Genomic DNA, 22,091 nt, shown 5'->3' with positions numbered 1-22,091 from the left:
CTGTCCATGAACTAGAGTGTTATTAGTAAAGAATATTTTGAGATTGGAAAGCCATTGATGGTCAGAGAAAATTTATGTAAATATTTGATTCTTTTGAATGTACTTCATGTGGAAAGCAGCAACCTGTGCTAGTTGTTCCTTTGCTCATCACTTGGAGTTGTGCAGTGAGGTTGCAAAGTTTGATGCAATGTCAAAAGCAGATGATTATAACTCAGGGGTTTTTTTTTGCCTTTTTGCATCCATTTCTCTGTTAGCTGTGATTTACATTGTGGGCTCAGAAGCAGTGTGGTTGAGAGCAGGAATATCAGTGACACTGAGCAGAAGTAGGAAATGAGTTCCTAATTGTACGGATACCAACTCAGCCAACGTACTGCCATGAGGTTCTCAGGTTTAACACGTCAGTATTGTTTGAACCTTTACACTTCTGTATGTGCTCCAGACTTGGTCCTGACCTTGGACTTCATCTAGGTCTGACTTTACAAGTCTTCACAATAATGTCAGTCATGTATGGGCCCTTCTGGTCAAGGGGATGTTGCTGCTATCCTGGTAAGCCCTTCCTAAGATTTTCCTAGCAGCCAGAGAGAAAATGTATTTATCAGTCTAATCAATAAATTACTTGAGCAGTGTGATTTCCTTTATATCCTTTCAGTGGGATAACAGGGCTTCCTGATAATCTGCTTTCTTTGAACAGATTTGTCCATTCCTCTCCCTGTTGCCATGGGCTTTTCCTCATTGTCAGCCCAACCTCCTGTGCTCACTGTCCAACTGGATTTTGTGGTTTACATTCTTCTTTCATGAGTGCCATGCTGTTACATGTGCCATGTTAGCAGTGCCATGATGTTCCACTGCATTTCCATTCCTGGCGAAAGGTGCTGCATGCAGTGAGCCATGCCAGCTCCTGTTAAGCTGCTGCCTGGGCTGGGTTCAGTGCAGAAATCTGGGTTCAGATTGATGTTTCTGTGTGCAGTAAGTGGACTGGAAAAGGTGCAGGTTAATGAGGGAAATGCATTGTGTGGCATGAGTCTGGTCAGGTATGAGAGGAGAGCTGGCTGAAAATGGGTTCAGAACTTGCTCCCTTTCCAGTGCAGCACTTCTGGAGGCCATGGGAAAGTTTCTTGGGGCACACAGACATTTGTAGTAGGTGACTAATGTTTCCCAATTCACTTAAATCCAGGGCACTGTAATATTGGCCTGGCATAGTCCATCAGAAATAGAAGCAATTATGAACCTCCTTCTGAAAAGAGCAGATAAATCCTTTGCTGAATTTACTACAGATTTATTCTACTACTTAAATTTTGTGTGACATGAAATATTTGCTTCACAAAGTGGAATTCTTATCCTGAGTGCCCACTTCACAGTATTTAACTGTTAACTCGAATGCAGCTAGACAGGGAGAAAGTTTGATGTCTTCTGGAAATCTTTGTATTTCTAGAGCCTGCATGTTCTGTCTATCTATCTTCTATTTCATCCAAAGCTCTAAGACACAGAGGCCAAAAAGTAAAAGGAACACTTCTTAGTGTTTTGTGTATTTCCTGTTTTCTGGCATTACTGTATTTTTTAGATCACAGCATCTCTGCTAAAGGTTACTGCTCTCTTGGTGTATTCTGTGTAACACTTGCTTTGTGGGAAACAGTTCCAGAGAGCTGCAGATTTAATTAGTCTGCATTGGTGCTTCCTAGAATAGAATTGCACAGTCTTTGGAAAACAAAAAAAAAATTATATTCATGCATGAGCATCAGCGGAACCAACTAAAAGTCATTGAAGACTGGGCCATAAAGTAATTTGCAGTTCCAGTTCACAGATCTGCCTGCTCAGAATGAGGTGGGATAAGTTGGGAGCATCTGCCCAGCAGGAAGGAACAAAGGCTTTATTCAGGCCAGCAGTGTCTGCTGCATGTTCCAGGACAGCCCTGCAGGCTGTGGCCAGTGTCAGGCTCAGGCCCCAGCACTGACAAATATCTCGTGCACATTCTGTGAGTTTGCATCATCTCTTCTAACCCTTTTTCTAGGATTTTCACTTCATAAAAATAGCAGGAAAGTGTGGGGGTCCCAGTTGTGGGTTTCTCTGGGTCTGGATTGAAGGCACTGAGACAGCAGTTCATGTTCACACTCAGGTGTTTATTGTTTCTTATCAGTAAAACAGTCTCACTGCTGGGAGTTGGGCAACTTTTCATTAGAAGGCACAAAATGCCCAACAATCTCTTGGTGCAAGGGCTTTTCAGGCTAAACTATCTAGAACAAGGAACAAGGTCTTTTAAGACTAAACTATCTATCTAAGAGCTGATACCTGGATTATTTTCCCTTTTAACCCAATAACTGATCCCACAGAGCTGCAATGCAGACTTTTCTGCCCAATTACAAAATGCCACCCAAACCCATGGAGAAGAAGGAGGAAGAAGCATGAAGAAGAAACCCAGGACAACACCCTGTGCCCTCCATCTTGCTGCCATCCACAACACACTAAAAATCCCAAAACCTCTGGGCACTGGGAATATTTCTGTGTCTGCTCTGGGGTGCCCTGACCCCCAGGGCAGCACTGACTCTGACCCTCATTCATGGAGAAAGTTTCCCAGACTTCAAGATAGACTGGAACCCACAAAAGTGTGAAATAGATTATGGAGAGCAGTGTAGGTGTATCACTTGGTGAGAAATTGGGGTTTTGGGATTTTTAGTGTGTTGTGGATGGCAGCAGGATGGAGGGCACAGGGTGTTGTCCTGGGTTTCTTCTTCATGCTTCTTCTTCCTCCTTCTCCGTGGGTTTGGGTGGCATTTTGTAATTGGGCAGAAAAGTCTGCATTGCAGCTCTGTGGGATCAGTTATTGGGTTAAAAGGGAAAATAATCCAGGTGTCAGCTCTTAATTTGATTGTTTAGTTCTTAAAAGCACTTGTACCAAGAGATTGTTGGCCATTTTGTGCCTTCTAATGAAAAACTCACAGTAGTGAGACTATTTTACTAATAAAAAATAATAAAAAATTAATTTAAAAATAAAAAATAACAGAAACTTTAAAAAAGGAAAATAAAAACTATTCGAGTTTGAACACAAATTACTGTCTCAAGTGCCTTCAATCCAAACCCAAAAAAACCCAACTGGGGCCCTCATATGTAGCAATTACAGGCTTGCCTGAAATCAGGAGAACTCGAGGTGCTGCTCAGGTGTTTACCTGCTAGCAGACACTTTCCCCTTTGTCATGAACATCGGGTTTTGTGTTCAGTCCCAGACCAGAGCGGTAGATGGGAGCCCAGGGCCTGCTGGGATGGGGTTTTACACTTGTGCTGTCCTTTTGCCCTTCCCCTGAACTCTTTTCATTTCAGTCATGAGCAAACAGTCAGTGCCTGAACTAACAACCCCGCAATCCTCCAAAGCACGCTCCTTACAGTACCAAACAAAGGGAGGCCCGCGTGGGCCGGCCCAGGCCAAGGAATGCAGCTTCGGGGTTCTGCTCCATAAATTTAACCAGCACGACAAAAAGGAGATAATGTGAGCCTTCGTGATGATCTGAAAGGGGGAGGTTTGTGTCCCATTGATTGCGGTCTGGCCCCGCGCCAGCCCCGAGCCTGACCGACAGTTGAACCATATCGTTAAGGCGTGTAATACAGCTCGAGTCTTGTACAGCAGCCAATGAGTACATATCCAGAGGGCAAAAGTTTATAAAGAGTCGAGGCTGTCCTGTTTAACCCTCTCACACTGCCTGTAATATACACTGCTGCCATTCACAAACAGGCGCTCTGCTATTAAAATGTAAACCTTCAACTTTCCGTACTCGTGGAAAATGTACATGTGTGTCTGATTTCTAATGTGCAGCAGATTTATAAAGTGATCGTGGAAAAATATGTAAAACGGATCTTTTTTTTTTTTTTTTCTTAGCCCAACTCGCTTTTATTTCAGCACTGCTTCATCCAGAGTTACTTTTTTTGTTCAGAGATGTCTTCTGGGTTGTTCTGCAAACTCTTTCATACAGATGGAGCTATTTATTGCCTTGATGTCACCTCATTTAGCATGTGGCTGGTATTTTTATAGATAATTTTTTCACCTAATGTTGCTGTTAACATGTGGAATGCTCTTTATCAGTTTTGTAAGTACAGCCAGTTGATCTGAATTGTTCTTGCAACTGCAAACTTTAAAAATCAAAACAAACCTCATGAGCAGCTTTTTGTTGGGTGAGCTTTGTGCTAGAGCTGTGCCTGTTGCAGCCCTAGTTGTAATAACTGAGAAATATAAAAGGAGGGTTGGAAAGAGAAGAAATTAGTAATTAGAGTTGATTGACACAGTCCTTCATGCACAGCCATGCTGGGCAGGGCCCCTGATTTGGGTTTTTTTCCCTTTCCCAGAAAGGCAGGAATACAATGTGAAAGCATTTCTGTTACATTGAAGTATTTTACACTTGAAGTGACCTTGTTTGTATTTGCTGCAACTGGATATTTCTTGAGCAGCATTGGTGGGACCATTATAAACATGACTCCCCATCCCTGGCAGTGTCCAAGGCCAGCTTGGAGCAGCTTGGGACAATGGAAGGTGTCCCTGTCCATGGCAGGGATGGACCAGGATGAGTTTTAAGGTCCCTTCCAGCCCAAATTAGTCTGGGATTCCATGGGCACAGACATAAGAGCAATGCTCTTATGTCCTGCCTGGCAGCAGACAGTATTTAATATTTTAAACCCTCACACAGTGCCCTGAGGCTGAGCAGTGTTCTGGTCCTGGGCACTTTGGTTTCACTTTGCTCAGCTCCTGTTCTCAGACAGGTGTTTGCAGGAAATCCCTGCTGAGAACCATATTTTACATCCACTCAGGAGGTGAATGGGAGCATTTTTCAGCACATTGGTTTGACAAGAAACCTTTAAGGTGACAGCTGCTTTCATCCCTGTAATCAGTACAGGAGGAGTCTGGGGGGAATTGGAAGCTGGGATGGCAGTGTTGTGTTTTGTCAACTTCTTAAGCTTGATGTTCCCAGAGTGCTTGAGAAAGTGTGAGTTTACAGCTGTTACAGGCACAGGTGGGGCAAGGGCCAGAAGTTAATGCCCAGAGTGCTGCTGGTGTCAGTGCTTTGTCTCTACTGCAAGCTCATACACCTTGTCCAGATGCTGGATTTGTAATATGGATGTCACAATTAAATTGTGTCTTAATTAATCTCTTAATTCCTTTTGAACTTGGAGCATGATGAGGTTATGTACAATTGCAAACACAGGGAATAATTCTTAATTTTGTTTTTTATCTGGTGTAAAAAGAAAAGGCAAGGGGGAGAAAAGCTCTATCTCCAAGAAACTGGCAGGAACAAGTTCCATGATAAACAGTTGCTCCTTGAGCATGCTGTACTCTCCTAAAGGCACGTCGGGTCAGCTAAAGGTCTGCAGCATCTGAGCTGGGAGATCCCTCCAAAGAGGAGGGATTTAACTGTAAGTGGGAGGTTTTAACCCTAGGCACCGTTTATTTGCATGTTTCTGCCTGAAACTAGCATTTTGGGAGCACGTTTAACAAGCACAATATATTCCATGCGTTTGCTGGAATAAACGGCGCATGTGAGCTTCCTCAGATGTGCAGTCAGCAGGGCGCTGTCTGGCCCATGATTTTACACATTCTTGCATCTAACTGAGATGTTCTGATGCCAAATCCAGCACTCAACTGACTGCACCATGTGTGCATTTTAACACACCTTAACAGCATCTGTGCTGGGACCAGCCAGTGAATCCTGCCGGGTACCTGTTCCTGATTCTCTGACTTCTGGGCCTCAGGCTGGGCCCTTCCAAGGGGCTCACCTGTTTGGGGAGACCTTCCTGGAGTGGTTTTGTGTCACAAAAGAGAGACACACTGGATTATTTTAGTCTTCAGGTTCTCGTTTATTATTATCTTAAGTTTTGCATGCTGTCCACACCAGGCTCAGCGTGCTGGAAAAGCTCCACAAAAATGGCCAACAATCTCTTGGTACAAGGGCTTTTCAGACTAAACTATCCAATTAAGAGCTGACACCTGGATTATTTTCCCTTTTAAACCCAATAACTGATCCCAAAGAGCTGCAATGGGGACTTTTCTGCCCAATTACAAAACGCCACCCAAACCCATGAAGGAGAAACCCAGGACAACACCCTGTGCCCTCCATCTTGCTTCCATCCACAACATACTAAAAATCTACTTCACACTTTTGTGGATTCTGGTCTATCTTGAAGTCTGGGAAACTTTCTCCATGAATGAGGGTCACAGTCAGTGCTCCCCTGGGGGTCAGGAGCAGACAGAGGAATATTCCCAGTGCTCTGGGTTTCCACATCATCCCGTGGCAGAGCTTTGCTGGATCTCTGGGATCAGTGACTGCACCCCAAAGTCCAGCACAGGATGGGAGGCAACTGCACTGACCCCTTGAAACAGAGCAGCAGTAGAATCACCAGGGAGCAGGGAATCTGGCTTGCCACATGTTTTCCTGAAATTAGGCCCAAGGCATTAAATGTTCTCAGGCGCTGAGAACTGGCACATCAAAAACCTGCTGTCTCTCCCCTTCTGTTCAGTGAATTCAGGGAATATTCCTGCTCATCACATGGCTTCCGCACATGAAACAAAGTTAAGTGCATCTGTGAGGAAAGAATAGTGGAAATAGTGGATTTTTAGTGCTGTGCAGAGGTGTGCACTACAGACCCCATTACCAGTGGCACACGTTTGTTTTCATTTCTTATCCCTGTGTTCTCAGGTTATGGCTGCAACATTGAGTTTGTGTCTCATGGCTGAGTTTTCAGCTCAGTTTTTAAGGCATACATTGTTCAGCATTTAATTGGTTCTGGCACTCCCAAGTGTGCTTTGCACAGTGTCCTCCCATCATGTCTGTGCCACAAGCACTGTCCTCATTCTGCATTTCATGGAAATCATGTGCATGGTCTGGAACTCAAAAAGTGGACCAGGTATTTTACTTGTGGATTTTATGGTAGAAGATAAAGGTTATTTCTTCCTTAATTTACCAGATCGTGTCACTTTTAATGTCTGAAATGCACTGAAGCCTCCTCAGACAAAGCCCTCCTTGTATTTAGGAAGCAGACTTTTTTCAGAGCCAGCAATAGTTTGATTTTATTATTTCTTGAAAATACCAGCAGCTTTTGAATTGTGTCTTACATCACCTGCCATTTTCCTTTGTTTGAATTAAGATTGTTTTGTAATTATTTCAAGGGGATAAAAATCATTGCCATGCTGAAAGTCATTATACCAAATCATTTCTGACTCTAACATTTATAGATTTCCAAAAGTGACAGTGGATAGGAGGATGACAGTTCTGCTTCTCCAATGACACTAAACAAACCAACAGTCCATCAAATTCCTCTTCTTCCATAAAAAAATACAAAACAATAAGTCATTTACATGAAGTGCATAAAAAAGTCTGTTACAAAAATGTAAACATCAACAATCTTAACTTAAAAAACAAAATAACAGTGAAGTGCATGCTCAGGCTGGGTTTTTGAACACATCTGTGGTTGCCACTGCTGTTCCCTTACCCAGATGAGAAATCCCCCAGATACACATTTTAAATGAAATCCAGTGATTACTGTATTGGTCATGGGGTTTTGTCCATGTTGGTTTTTCTCAGAAGTTGCTACATTTCCTGAAGCTGTATCATGATGAATAATTATTCTGGGTGTGATACTGAGGAAACTGAAAGATGTAAATTTGTAAATAATTTCTAAATCATTTTAGAATAGGGATGGTTTGTTTTAGCAGAACAACATATTTTGATATACAAAGTTTGATGCCTTCTAAATTTTATCTTTTAATGTTTTTAAGGTACTCAGGGTACACTTCAGGGAAACTTTTGAGGTCCAAGAGACCATCAGAGATAAGTAAGAGTTGTTGTTCTCAAAACCACAGTGTATTTATGCAGTTCTGCAGGGATCACAGATCCTGATCTGTGATCTATAGACCTGATGATCTGCAGGATTACAGACCTGATGGTAGAACCTGGTGGGGTTGGTACCTGATAGGGGTGGAAATGGAGTGAAGGAGCAAGGACAGGTGATTCTGGAAAGCACGGGATGTCTCTTGGAGAGTTTTCTCAACCTAAATTGGTCAGTAATTATCCCCACTAATATCTGACCACTTCCTTCATCAGGTTGCTGATGTGTTTGATTACAAAACTTCTGGTTAAAACTGTCCAGCTGCATTCCAAGGATTCTGTGAACTGCTCAGCAGATGCCCAGCAGTAAATGCCACTGGTTCCAGTGAGCTGGAGTGGGAGCTGCAGTGCTCAGCTGGGAGCAGGGGCAGGGCTGCAGTGTTCATCCCAACCTCCCAACACCCTCTCCCAGCCCTTTGTGCCTCCATCCAGCAGCACCATTCCCTGCTGTGCCATTCCTGCCTTGGATTGCCTTTGTGTGCTTATTAAAAAGGAATCAGCAGATCTGCTGAGTGCCTGGCTAATGGGAGCCAGATGTGGGCACTGCTGCCCGCTCTGCTTGACAGATCTGCAGCTTTTGGGATTTCACCAGGCTTGCTTATTATTTACAGAACGTAACTTGAGACAGTAGAACAAATTTTTAGATTAAAAAAAATCAAGTGGTGTGGAATGTTTTTAGCTGTGCAGACCAAACAAAGCAGTTTGCCAAGGGGGTGATGGATTCAATCCATGCAGTTCAAGCCCAGCACCAGTGGCACTGGGTTGGAGAACTGCTGGCCTTATCACCAGGAAGGGAATGATCTGTTATCACCAGGATCAGTGTCTGGGGGCACAGTGAACACTGAACTTGTGCTCTGAAGTGCTTCTTCCATTTAAAAACAAAACCAAAACATAAAACCTTGGCTCAGAAATTGCCAAACCTTCAGAAATCCATTGGGGTGCCCTTAGTAGCACTGGTGCTTTTTCTCTGACCTGCTTTGAGCCAAACATTAGAAACCAGTGTTCCCTGAAATTACAGTGTCTGTGGGATTAAAAGGCCCTGTTCTGTTCCATTAGGGTAGTCTTGCTTGCAGTGCTTCAGATCCCTCTTCTCAAGGAAGTAAAAGTATTAGAGAGGCTGGTGCGTTGAATATTACAGAATTACAGAATATTAGAGAGGCTGGTATGTTGAATATTACAGAATTACAGAATATTAGAGAGGCTGGTGTATTGAATATTTCAGAATATTAGAGAGGCTGGCACAGGGGAGTGTTCGTCTGCAGGATGGTTCCTGTAAAACCCACTGCACAGTGCAGCTGCTCTGTCCCAGTTATCCAGCCTTCCAAGATGGAAAGTTTCAGTAAAACATTATTGGTTGGCCACTGTTAATTAAAACCCACCTAAGGCTGCAGGCAGTCACTCTTTGAACTTGTCAGTAGGTGCCATGGAGAGGTTTAAGACCCAACAGGGGCTTCTTTGATTGGTGATTTTTTGCCATTTTCCTGGTTTGGGAAGTTAGAAAGAAGGACAAGCAGCAAGGTGTGAATTATACTGGTTGGAATTCTTTAACTTCTCTGGAACTTTTGTCTCAACATATTGCATTCATGGAGGCAAACAATTCTGTTTATTGCTTTGTGAGACTCTAATAGGTAAAAGCAGGCATGTGTTGTTCACCTCTTGTGTAGGTTTAGAAAGACAAGAATGGTTCAGGTGAATCCTAAGGAATTTAAGGGGCAGGAGAGGTGACTTGTTCTAGAGCCTTAGAACATTAATAGCACAGCTCTAACCACTGCATTAAGAGTTTTCAAAAACTTGAAGGAAAACAAATTAAAAAAGGGTGCCCAGGCTTCAGGTGTGGGTCAGGGGAAAGGTGACAAGGAAGTGAGGCTGCAGGGAAAACATCTGCAGAGCATGGACCCCAGCAGGTGAGTGCTCTCTCCTGGTAGTGGGCAGCTTGAAAAGCAAGATAATGCTCCATGGGGCTTTCCTCCTGTCCCTGGATCAGACAGGCTGGAGTTCCTTGTGCAGGGTTTTACAAAGAGTCAGGATGGGAAGGGAGAGCACTGACCCAAAATGGTGCATTTGGCTGGGAAATTTGTAACAGCAGTAGCCTGGAGGAGCTGTGAAATAGCATGGAGCAGCCCCAGAGTGATGCTGCTGGGAAGGGACAGGGAAAATGAGCAGGGCTCAGCAGCCTGTAACACAATTCTTCAGGGGCAGGGCGTTCCAGGAGCTTGAAGGAATTCAGAGTATTATTTTTTAACAAAATTCTGCTAAGGGAGGAACCAAGCCTGCAGTTCTGCAGTTCTGTGGCCAATATCAACCTCTGATGGCTGCCAGCCCACAAGTGTGTGTCCTTCTTATTGTCATTTTTAATAGACACACAGAAGGGTAAAATATGTTAAACCCTGCTATGGGGATCCTAATTAATGAGGATTTTACTTCTGTCATGTTCCTATTTCCAAAACCATGGAGTTTGCAGTTTCCTGGCACTGTCATTGGTGAGAGCTCTCTCTAGGCTTTTGCACACTTTCTTTAGAGCAGTAAGAATAAATTATCAAATCAGTAAAACTGCTGATAAATATATCCCAAAACCTTAAGAGAGTGTGCACTGCTTAGGTCACTTCTTCCTACTAATTTAGCTACTTCATTGTAGACAAAGTTCTTCTATTTTTATTATTGCTTCGTTCTGCATCTCATAGAAATGTGTGAGTAGACACCACATCTTCCAGATCCAAGTGTTTGTGAAGACCTGGGATTTTTGAAGGCTTTGCATTTCAAGAAGCCTAGAAGTCAGCGTGCAGGCAGTGTCAGTGGCAGGACAGGCTGCAGCAGGTGATTTCTCTGTTCTCTCTGTCTGCAGGACCAAGGCAGAGCGAGTGCGGAAGCCCCGGTGCTGCAGGGGACCCCAGGGGCTCCTGCCCCGCTACCTGGAGAGCCAAGCAGAGGGACAGGAGCAGCTCTTCAAGCTGACAGACAACATCCAGGATGAGTTGTGAGTACACAGCCACTTCCACAGCAACCCTGAGCATTTCTGTTCTGTTTGCTGCCATCATGATGTGAGTACACAGCCACTTCCACAGCTACCCTGAGCATTTCTGTTCTGTTTGCTGCCATCCTGTTGTGAGTACACAGCCACTTCCACAGCTACCCTGAGCATTTCTGTTCTGTTTGCTGCCATCATGATGTGAGTACACAGCCACTTCCACAGCTACCCTGAGCACTTCTGTTCTGTTTGCTGCCATCATGATGTGAGTACACAGCCACTTCCACAGCTACCCTGAGCATTTCTGTTCTGTTTGCTGCCATCCTGTTGTGAGTACACAGCCACTTCCACTGCTACCCTGAGCATTTCTGTTCTGTTTGCTGCCATCATGATGTGAGCACACAGCCACTTCCACTGCTACCCTGAGTATTTCTGTTCTGGTTGCTGCCATCGTGTCTTCATGTCTGAAACTGCCTCACACAGACACATGTTCAGTTCTGGGCCCTCACCACTGCAAGGACATTGAGGGGCTGGAGTGTGTTCAGGGGAGGGAATGGAGTCTGGAGTACTGGATAGAGGAGCTCAGCCTGGAGGAAAGGAGGCTCATGGGGACCTTCTGGCTCTCCACAGCTCCCTGACAGTCAGGCTCTGCTCCCACAGAACAGGGAACAGGATGAGAGGAAATGGCCTGGAGTTGCACCAGGGGAGGTTCAGGTTTGATATTGGGGTAAATTTATCCATGGAAAGTCATAAAGCCCTGGCACAGCTCCCCAGGACAGTGGTGCAGTCACCATCCCAGGAGGGACTTAAAAGCCATGTGGATGTGGCACTTGGGGACATGGGTTGGCCTGGGCAGTGGTGGGGGAACAGTTGGATTTGGTGGTCTTAGAGGGTTCTTCCAACCCAAATTATTCTGTGATTCTACAGGGGGAATATCAGTTTGGATTGGAGTCTAAATGCAGAATTCATCACTTGCCTGATCTCCACCATAGTTACTGATCAGCTGTGTCAGGGCAGGGTGCGAGATGCTGTGTGTGTCACCCACCAGAGCATCTGCCAAGGCAGAGGGTCAGAATTGCTGATGGTGGGGCTGGCAGAGGGAGGTACAGGTTCAGCAGGATCACTTGGTGTCACCAGTGTCACTGGGCAGGTTCCATGTGCCACTCCAGGTTCTGCCTCAGGCAGAGATTGCAATCTGCCACTTGTCACCCTGTGAGTTCACATTTGGGGTATCCTGTTTCCATCTCCTTTCAGGATCTTTGTGCCTATTCAGGATGGCTCTGGAAAGAGCAATTTGTGACCAAAAACAATCCCTGGTGTAGCCCATAGCCCTTCAGTGGCCTTTGTCACCAAGTCACACTGTTCATTCACTGTGACTCTGGCTATTAGAAACATCACTCAGCAGGAACACAGTGTTTCTTGTCATGGAAAAGAAATACAAAATTATGCCTCTGACTTTTATCCTAGTATCATAATCAGAAACACATTTGAAGACCTGATTATTTGCATATTTTCCTTCAGAGTTAAATCCATAAAAGGGGGTTTAATACCTTGCTCTACTGTTCTAACTAAATGTTTCCACATTTTTTTCCAGTTAGGCTCGCTGTTTCACTTCTGGAAAATATTGTGTAATTACTTCCTGATGTTGTTGAGAACCCCACAAATTCTCCAGAGATCTGGTTGCTTCTACTTTGTTCTACTGGATCATGTTTCATTTAATTTTTCATTTTATTAATTTGAGATATTTTTAATAGTGTAGATGTATGGGTTTAAAAAAAAAAAAAAGTTGTATCTTGCAGTAATATCTGAAAAGGTTAAAAATACCAGTTTTAAGAGCTTAACACTGAGAAAAAAGAAACAGCTGGCAAGAGCAAAGGTAGTGGTGCATGACTCAAACTTAGAACAAAATGTAGAGCCTGAACTACAAATTAGCTAATGTTTCTGGGCTTCTCCATTAACTCACTGACCTCTGTTTCCATTCCTCAGAATATATACATGCCACCAGTAAAAGTCTTTTAAGGAGAAGTTCATGCATCATGTGCTGCTCTTGGAGAGCAAATGCAACCCCTGGTCAGTGCCCAGGTGCATCCCCTGGGCTTGGGAGCAGCTGTCAGTGCCCCTCAGTGCCCCATCTGTCCCCATGGGTGTCCTGGTGGCCCTGGTGGCATCCTGACCCAGCTGGATCTGGTGCCTCCCTCAAACACTGTGTTTGATGTGCCTGTCCAGGGCACCAGGCTGTTCTTCTGCAGCTGCTCTGGGTTTAAATTAAGTTTTCTGTGACACTTCATAAAAAATGTCACTCTCCATCCTATTTAACTCATTTCAAAGGCAGAACTTTACCCTGAAGTGTTTGAACTCCAGTGGAAAACTGCAGGGCAGGTGCTGAGTCTGGAGCTCTGTTCATGTTGTCTTTCACCTGGGTTCCTCTAAGCCAAACTCCACTTTTCTCCCAGTTTGTTTTACTTGAAGGAACACAGTTTTTTATCTTCCTGGAGCTTCATCCGAGCTTAGAGCTGGGCAGAGCATGTTCCAGGCCCTTTTTGATGAGGCTGTGTCCTTCCCAGCACATGACAGCATGGGCTGGAGTTGGTGTGAGGGCAGGGACTCAGCACAGAGGGAAAGTGCAGAGCAGTGTCTTTGAGAGGAATTACTGCAGTTATCCTTTTATACCACAAAAAGAAACTATGGCCTGACCTCTTGGCATATTTTTGGCTATTAACATATCTTTTATAGCTCTGGGTTTATTTAACTACAGATCAGAGTAGCTTGTGTGTGCAGTGATATTTAACTGGGAGAGCCAAGGGTGCATTTGGAGATTTGGGAACTCTTCTGTTTACCAGAAACACTGAGTTAGTGACAGAGGTCACCGATTTCTAAGCCAGTGGAGGATTCTGCAGGGTGTGAGGACAGCAGGCAGGTTTGTATGGGCAGTGGCTCAGGGGGCAGCAATTGGGAACCTGCCTGACAGCAGAAAAATCCTCCTTTACAGATGTTTGTCAACCCTGGGGGCTGCTGGCAGAGCTTTTTTACTCTGTTTAGCACTGCTCTATTACTCTGCTCAGCTATGATTCCACATTCAATGCTGAATTTTTCAGCTTTTTTAAAGCCCCACTAATGAGGTTCATTTCAGTTGTAAACCAGAAGTGGGGGAGAAGCATTTGTGGGCTCAACTTCCATTTCACTTTTGCACCTTACATTTATTCTTTTCAGCCATCATAACTCTCAATATTCCTAACTCACTCTTCTCTCCCTCTTCCTATTCATCACTCAGCGTAATCTCCCTGGGGAAACCTGCTTGCTGCTTAACCTCTCACCCCTTGTTAAACAGTTAATTTCTCTTTTCTGCTACTGATCCTGGCAGCAGGTTCAACTTGATTTTGGTTTTGAAGGCAGGGAGGTGTGGGTGGGGAGCAGAGAAGCACAGGAGAATTACAGGATAGCTCTTGTCATAAATGTCTGCAAACCTTTCACGTACCAGCTCTGGAACTGAATTAGTTACAATTTGCTTCACCATTAGGACTTGCAGTGCTCCAGAGCAAGGAAATTACTGTTCCTAAGTCCTTGTTAAAGGACATTTTAATGTGTACCTGTAATGCCAAAGCTGGTGGCCAGGCAGGCAGCACCGATATTTGATTTACAGCATTTGATTTACTGAAGTTAATTGCAATTAAGCTTCAGCATTAGGATTTGCAGTGCTCTGTGACTGTTCACAGGGGTCTGAGGATGAGGGAAGAGACAAGGATCTGACTCCATATTTCAGAAGGCTTGATTCATTATTTTATGATATATATTATATTAAAACTATACTAAAAGAATAGAAGAAAGGATTTCATCAGAAGGCTGGCTAAAAATAGAAAAAGAAAGAATGAATAACAAAGGCTTGTGTCTTGGACAGAGTCCAAAACAGCTGGCCTGTGATTAGCCATTAATAAGAAACAACTCTATGAGACCAATCACAGATCCACCTGTTGCATTCCACAGCAGCAGATAACCATTGTTTACATTTTGTTCTTGAAGTCTCTCAGCTTCCTAAGAGAAAAAATCTTAAAGAAAAATTTTTTCAGAAAATACCATAACTGCTGCAGTGCTCCAGAGCAAGGAAATTACTGCTCCTAAGTCCTTGTCAAAGGACATTTTAATGTAATGCCCAAAGCTGGTAGCCAGGCAGGCAGCACCAATATTTGATTTACAGCATTTGATTTACAGCATTTACAGCAATTTCACTTACTGACGTTAGTTGCAATTAAGCTTCAGCATTAGGACTTGCAGTGCTGCAGAGTATGGAAATTACTGTTCCTAAAAGACATTTTTATGTGTACCTGTACTGCCCAAAGCTGATGACCAGGCAGGCAGCACCAATATTTCATTTACAGCACGATCTTTGTATAAATAGATGAGGGCATCCTTCATTAGCTCCATATCCAAACAATTTAAATTAAATACAGAGGAATTGTACATGTTGCACCACTCAATTTTCTGATGGCGTTCTGAAGGTCACAAACAGGTGATGACACTTGTTAATTTGCTATTTTTAGCTCTAAGCTAACAATGCTTTCCCCTTTATTGCAGCTTCATCGCCGTGGAGAACATCGACAGCTACTGCGTGCTCATCTCCTCCAAGGCCGTGTACTTCCTGAAGAGTGGAGACTTCACAGACAGGGACTGCATCTTCCTGGAGGTCAGGTATGATGACCTGTACCACTGCCTGGTGTCCAAGGACCACGGGAACGTCTACATCCAGCTCACCAAGAAGGCAGTGAACACGAGCAGCGGGCTGGCCATGCCCGGCCCCTCGCAGCAGCGGCCCATGGTGAGCACTGGCACCCTGGGAGCAAAGGGATTTAGGCACCTTCCACCTGGGAGCAAAGGAATTTAGGCACCTTTCCCCCTCTGAGCAAAGGGATTTAGGCACCCTTTCCCCTGGGAGCAAAGGGATTTAGGTACCTTTCCCCTTGGGAGCAAAGGGATTTAGGCACCTTCCACCTGGGAGCAAAGGGATTTAGGCACCCTGCCCCTGTGAGTAAAGGGATTTAGGCACCCTGCCCCTGTGAGTAAAGGGATTTAGGCACCCTTCCCATTGGGAAAAAAGGGATTTAGGCACCTTTCCCCCTGGGAGCAAAGGGATTTAGGCACCTTTCCCCTTGGGAGCAAAGGGATTTAGGCACCCTGCCCCTTGGGAGCAAAGGGATTTATGCACCTTCCCCTGGGAGCAAAGGGATTTAGGCACCCTGCCCCTTGGGAAAAAAGGGATTTAGGCACCTTCCCCTGGGAGCAAAGGGATTTAGGCACCCTTCCCCTTGGGAGGAAAGGGATTTAGGCACCTTCCCCTTGGGAAAAAAGGGATTTAGGCACCCTTCCCCTTGGGAAAAAAGGGATTTAGGCACCCTTCCCCTTGGGAAAAAAGGGATTTAGGCACCCTTCCCCTTGGGAAAAAAGGGATTTAGGCACCCTTCCCCTTGGGAGCAAAGGGATTTAGGCACCCTTCCCCTCAGGAGGAAAGGGATTTAGGTACCCTTCCCCTTGGGAGCAAAGGGATTTAGGTACCCTTCCTCTTGGAAGCAAAGGGATTTAGGCACCTTTCCCCTAGGGAAAAAAGGGATTTAGGCACAAGTTTTGTTCTGTCAGCACTATAAACATCTCCTTCCCAGGTTTCAGTGGCTCCCTGAACTCCTGAGAAAGCTGAAGAAAGGAAAAACACTAAAATAGTCCCACAGGCTGCAAAGTAACAGGAAGAAACCTGTATTTACCTGTGAAAGGCTTTTAACTTTTAACCACATGGGCACTTTGCTGTCTGTTCAATCTCCTCCTCCATGCAGCAGTTGTACTGTGAGGTCTCTGGTGCTGGAAGCAGTGTTTATGCTCTGTGCCATTTCAGTAGTTGCTCAGGGGCTGTTTTACAGGCTCACCCCTGACCCAGGGCAGTTCACATTCCAAACAGAGCAGCCAGATAAAAGGTGGGAGGGGAGGCAAAGGAAATAACCTCAGATATGGCACTGTGTTCCTGAATATCTGTGTGGGTACCTGGTGCTCCCTCACCCTCCTTCCTTGCTCCCCCCTAAATGCTGACAAGGAAACTCCGCTGAAACCTTTCTGTTCCTTATCTCAAATCTAAAATCTACTCTGTTTTAGCTGACAGCAGGAGCACATTAAGAAAAATCCCCTTTCTTTCTGCAGGTGAAAGTGAAATCAGAAGCTCTGGCAGTAAAGGTGTCCCAAGAAATCAACTATGCAAAGAGCCTTTATTATGAGCAGCAGCTGATGCTGAGACTTAGTGAAAATCAAGAGCATCTCGAGCTGGACTCTTGAAAATCCATTTCCTCACTGCCAGAAAGAGCTGCAAGTACCAGGCTGGAGCCAGGACTGTGACCAGAGAAGGAAAAAATATCATTTTAGTATTTAGAGAAAACAAAAGAGGTGGCTTTTCTTTTTTAAGCACTAGTTGTATACCAGAGGTGTAGCTGCCACAGCTTTGGGTCTGGGAGAAGCCCTGTATTTTGCTAACATGTATATATGTACAAGTGTCATGTAAATACAACTGCAGAGGGTGTTGGTATAAATATGAGTCTGTTTACTGTGTAAAGAAATTAAAGGAGCTCGACTGAGTCATACTGCACTACCTGACAGAAGCCCTTCTCTCTCTCTGTCTTTTTTTTTCCTTGAGAAAATTGATTTTCACAGTACAGGAATGTAGATAAACCTTTAAAAAATAAAATCAAGAATTAATTTCAGCTTTTGGAGCACAGGTGTCCTGTGGTTTAGAGCTTTAACACCATGAATAGGGTGCATTAACACTGTGATATGGGGGCATTGGTTGGGTTGTTTGGTGGGCTTTTTGTTGTTTTTTTTTTTCTCTTAACTTGCTAATACAGGTAAATACAGGAGACCTGGTCTTGCACTGAAATGTCAGCCTCTTTTTTAACAAAAAAAATTGTATTTTGGTAAATAATACAGGGAAGATTCAGTTCTACATTCACAGTCTGCATCTCAAAGCCTCTTTTCTGACTTGTTTTTGAAGTAGTTGAAGTGAGCAGCCTTGGAAATTGAACATTTAACTTCAGATTTTCCTTCCCACAGGTGGAGGAAAGGTGGGGGGAAAGGAGATTACCAGCTTGTTGGACTTCACAATATCTTGAGAACTAAACTTCTAAATAAAAAAGACAACAATTTTTTCCCTGATGTTGTACAGCACATTGGTATTTGTCTCATTAACTGTGACCACACTGAAGAGGGAGCAATGAGTGCTTTAAACACCTTGACCCACAGGAACTGGAGCCCTCAGTGTCCCATTTACTCCCTGGAGGTGCCAGGTTTGGGTATGGAAACACAACTCTCTGCTGAGTAACCTGCATTTTAAAGTGTGACTTCATAAACCTTTTGATTCAGTGTAAGTAGACATTTTAAAAGGTAAAATAAATTGAAGGTGAAATCCCTTCATGAGAGTATTTTGCTGCTGAAGGTTAGAATGAAGCCACTTCTGAGCTCTTGTAAAATGCTGGGCTGCTAAAGGTGGGGAGGAAAAACAAGGAGCAGTTCTCACTGCTGTGTTGGGCACTGCAGGGGCTGGATGGGGTGCTTGGGGTCAGTAACCACCCATGAGGAGATGATGTGAAGCACTAGAGCAGCCATTGAACACCCTGAACTCAGTTTGTGTGAAAATACTTGTCCAGCTTCAAGGTGTAGTAAAGAGTAGATGAAATATCACCTCAGCTGGGCAGGAAGGAAGAACTGTCTGTGACTGGCAGAGAGACCCACACAGCATGGAAATGGCACCTTTCCATGTCTTCCTTCTCTCCTCCCCTTTACCCATCACATCCTTCCCTGTCCTTCCTCTTCCCAACCTTTCCACCTTTCCTCCTCTTTACTGACCTCCCCCTTTCCCTGCCCTCCCCTTTATTCCCCTTTTCTGTCCTGCACTCTCCTCCTGCCCTTTTCTCCCTTGCCCTTTTCACTGGCCCAGTTTCACTCCAGTGCTCCTGCAAAGGTGAAAAACTCCAAAGGTGTGTCCCCACTGGAAACAGCCCCAGGACAGACATCAGACAGACAGACAGGCATCACTTGGCTGCCCTCTCCTGAGACAGAAAATGTCTTCACTTTCTCAAGGCATGGAAGTAACTGGAAAAAAAGAAATTAAATTTTAGGTTCCAAAGCCAGGGCTGAAGTTCTGTGTCCTGCATCTATGGCATGGTCATAGTTGAAAACTCCTTTTCCTCGCCTGATCAGGAAGGGATCAGGAATGATCCAGTTCCCAACAGCTCCTGCAGTAATGGGAGCATGGGGCAGACATTACCAGCACCCTTCCCTGCCCTCTGCTCCTGCCACAGCCCCAGAAGCTCAGAGGGATCCCAGAAGCTCAGGGTGATGATCCCAGAGGGATCCCAGAAGCTCAGGGTGATGATCCCAGAGGGATCCCAGAAGCTCAGGGTGATGATCCCAGAGGGATCCCAGAAGCTCAGAATGATCCCAGAAGCTCAGTGTGATGATCCCAGAGGGATCCCAGAAGCTCAGAGGGATCCCAGAAGCTCAGTGTGGTGATCCCAGACGGATCCCAGAAGCTCAGGGTGATCCCAGAAGCTCAGGGTGATGATCCCAGAGGGATCTCAGAAGCTCAGTGTGATGATCCCAGAGGGATCTCAGAAGCTCAGAGGGATCCCAGAAGCTCAGGGTGATGATCCCAGAGGGATCTCAGAAGCTCAGTGTGGTGATCCCAGAGGGATCTCAGAAGCTCAGAGGGATCCCAGAAGCTCAGTGTGATGATCCCAGAGGGATCCCAGAAGCTCAGAGGGATCCCAGAAGCTCAGAGGGATCCCAGAAGCTCAGGGTGGTGATCCCAGAGGGATCCCAGAAGCTCAGGGTGATCCCAGAAGCTCAGGGTGGTGATCCCAGAGGGATCCCAGAAGCTCAGAGGGATCCCAGAAGCTCAGAGGGATCCCAGAAGCTCAGGGTGGTGATCCCAGAGGGATCCCAGAAGCTCAGGGTGATCCCAGAAGCTCAGGGTGATGCTCCCTCTGAGCAGCTCCAGCCCAGGGCTGCTCTCCAGAGCAGAGCAGTGTTTACATTTTTGTGGGGAGCAGCTAAGTGGCTGAATGGGCCCCACCCAGAGACAGGGACCTTTTGATCTCTCCACTATCTCACTTCCTAAACTGCATGATGCTTTTCAACATTTGTCTATTTTCTCTTCAGTAAAATACTTTGCAACATCTTAGCCCAACTATTCATATTTTTTAAACTTTTTCTCTCTAAAGCACTGTTTGGTACAAACCTGCTTCCTCCAGTGCACAACCCACTCAGATTTGCTCTCTTTTCCTTCTCAGAGGAACCCACCTTGATTTGCTGCGCACAATGACTTTACCTTGGGTACCTCATGCTGAAAAATCAGGTTTCAGTGAATGTACTCTCTTTAGATTGTTGCACAGATATTAAAAAAAAAATAGCAAAGCAGAATTGAAGCATATTTGAATTAAGTCAATAGTTGCTCAAACTCCACTTATAAAATTTTCACCTGACAATAACACTGTGCACATCCATGCATCTGTACTACTTTAAATATATATATCACCCACCCCCAAATGTACATATACTTCAAAATTCTCTTGAAAAGCAAAGGCTGTGTTCCAAACTCTCTATTCCACCCTCCTAAATTTCCTAAGGTTGCTGCAAAGAAAGAACAACCTTAATTTTCTGAAAATACATACCATAAAGCAAAATATAATAATAATAATAATAATAATAATAATAATGAAAATAATAATGATGATAATGATGATAATGATAATGATGATGATGATGATGATGATGATAATAATAATAATAATAATAATAATAATAATAATAATAATAATAATAATAATAATAATAATAATAGTAATAGTAATAAATTAGCCCAGTGCTTCAGTTTGGATTGCTGCAGCATTCCAGCTCGACAGCACACTCTTACTCCACACTGCTTTATTTTATCAAATGCAGGACTGGGACAAAGCACTTCCAACTCCCTTTGTGTTACAGGTTTGACTTTCTTGCAGCCCATTTCTTACAGATCTGGGAGCTTTGGGGCTCAGGGCAGCTCAAACCCATCTGCTCTCCCTGCCACAACCATCCCTGGCTGAGGAAATTTTGTTAACAGGACTCAGAGCAGTTTGCCCAAACTGTGGAGTTTTTGTGGGTCTCCAGAGCAGATTTTCTGGAGTGGGAGATTGGGAATTGGGAGCTGGAGTTGAGAGCTCAGCCCCAGCTGGGTCTGTGAGCAGCCTTGGTGCAGGAGAGGGCAGAATCTGACAAGGATTCCTGCCAGAAAGAAAAGGTTACTCATTAACCACCGACAAACACTGGGAGGAAAATAATAATATTGTTTTGCTTAGCAGAACCACAGCACATTTTTGGCCAGAAATACAAAATGCTGTGGGTGCAAACTGCAGCTCCCTTAGAGGGGTCAGCTCTGCTCAGGGCCTGGGGACACTCATGATGAGCAGAGAGCATCAGAATCCCAAAATCCAGACTGGTTTGGGTGGGAAGGGACGTTAAAGAGGAACCCATGCTCCCTGTGCAATGGCAGGGACACCCTGCACTGCCCCAGGCTGCTCCAAGCCCTGTCCAGCCCGGCCTGGGACATTTCCAAGGATGGAAATGTCATTGGAAATTTCTGAGGCAGCCACAGCTTCTCTGAGCACCCTGTGCCAGGGCCTGCCCACCCCATGAAGGGCACTATTATGTATTATAGGGTGGTTTATGTATTATATATAATATATTGTAATACATAATGTTATCTATTATATTATATATAATATAGGGTTATTATATATTATAGGGTATATTATATTACATTATATTACATTGTACTATATTGTATTGTATTATATTATATTATATTATACTATTATATATTATAGAGTGTATTATGTATTATATATATATTATATATTATAATACATAATCTCATATTATATATTTTATAATATAGAATACTATTATAGGGAGTATTATATATTGTATATATAATATAATACAATACATAATATATTATATATTATACATAATATATATTATATATCATATATAATATATAATATATCATAGAATACTCTTATAGGGAGTATTATGTATAATATATAATATATTATAATACATAATATATTATATGTTATATAATTTTATTATAATATATAATAAAATTACTTATTATAACATATAATATATATTATAACATATATTATATATTATAATATAGATAATTTTTATATATATATAAATTATATAGAGTGCAGAGTGTATTA

At 43.9% G+C, this 22,091-nt stretch overlaps 1 protein-coding gene across 5 annotated transcripts in view; it reads left to right on the top strand.

Moving 5' to 3' along the window:
* Nucleotides 1–18,000, top strand: part of VPS13D (vacuolar protein sorting 13 homolog D) — a 102,446-nt gene extending 84,446 nt beyond the window's left edge. For all 5 annotated transcript variants that reach the window (XM_059487302.1, XM_059487300.1, XM_059487301.1 and 2 more), the window contains 3 exons: nt 10,702–10,833; nt 15,394–15,634; nt 16,999–18,000. In XM_059487302.1, coding sequence (XP_059343285.1) covers nt 10,702–10,833; nt 15,394–15,634; nt 16,999–17,130 — 505 coding nt within the window. In that variant the 3' untranslated portion in view covers nt 17,131–18,000. The remainder of the gene's footprint in view (nt 1–10,701; nt 10,834–15,393; nt 15,635–16,998) is intronic.
* Nucleotides 18,001–22,091: the final 4,091 nt, after the last annotated feature.

Source organism: Ammospiza nelsoni, chromosome 22 (assembly GCF_027579445.1).
Source record: "Ammospiza nelsoni isolate bAmmNel1 chromosome 22, bAmmNel1.pri, whole genome shotgun sequence".
Taxonomy (NCBI): Eukaryota; Metazoa; Chordata; class Aves; order Passeriformes; family Passerellidae; genus Ammospiza; species Ammospiza nelsoni.
This window is presented reverse-complemented; position numbering and strand designations above follow the sequence as displayed.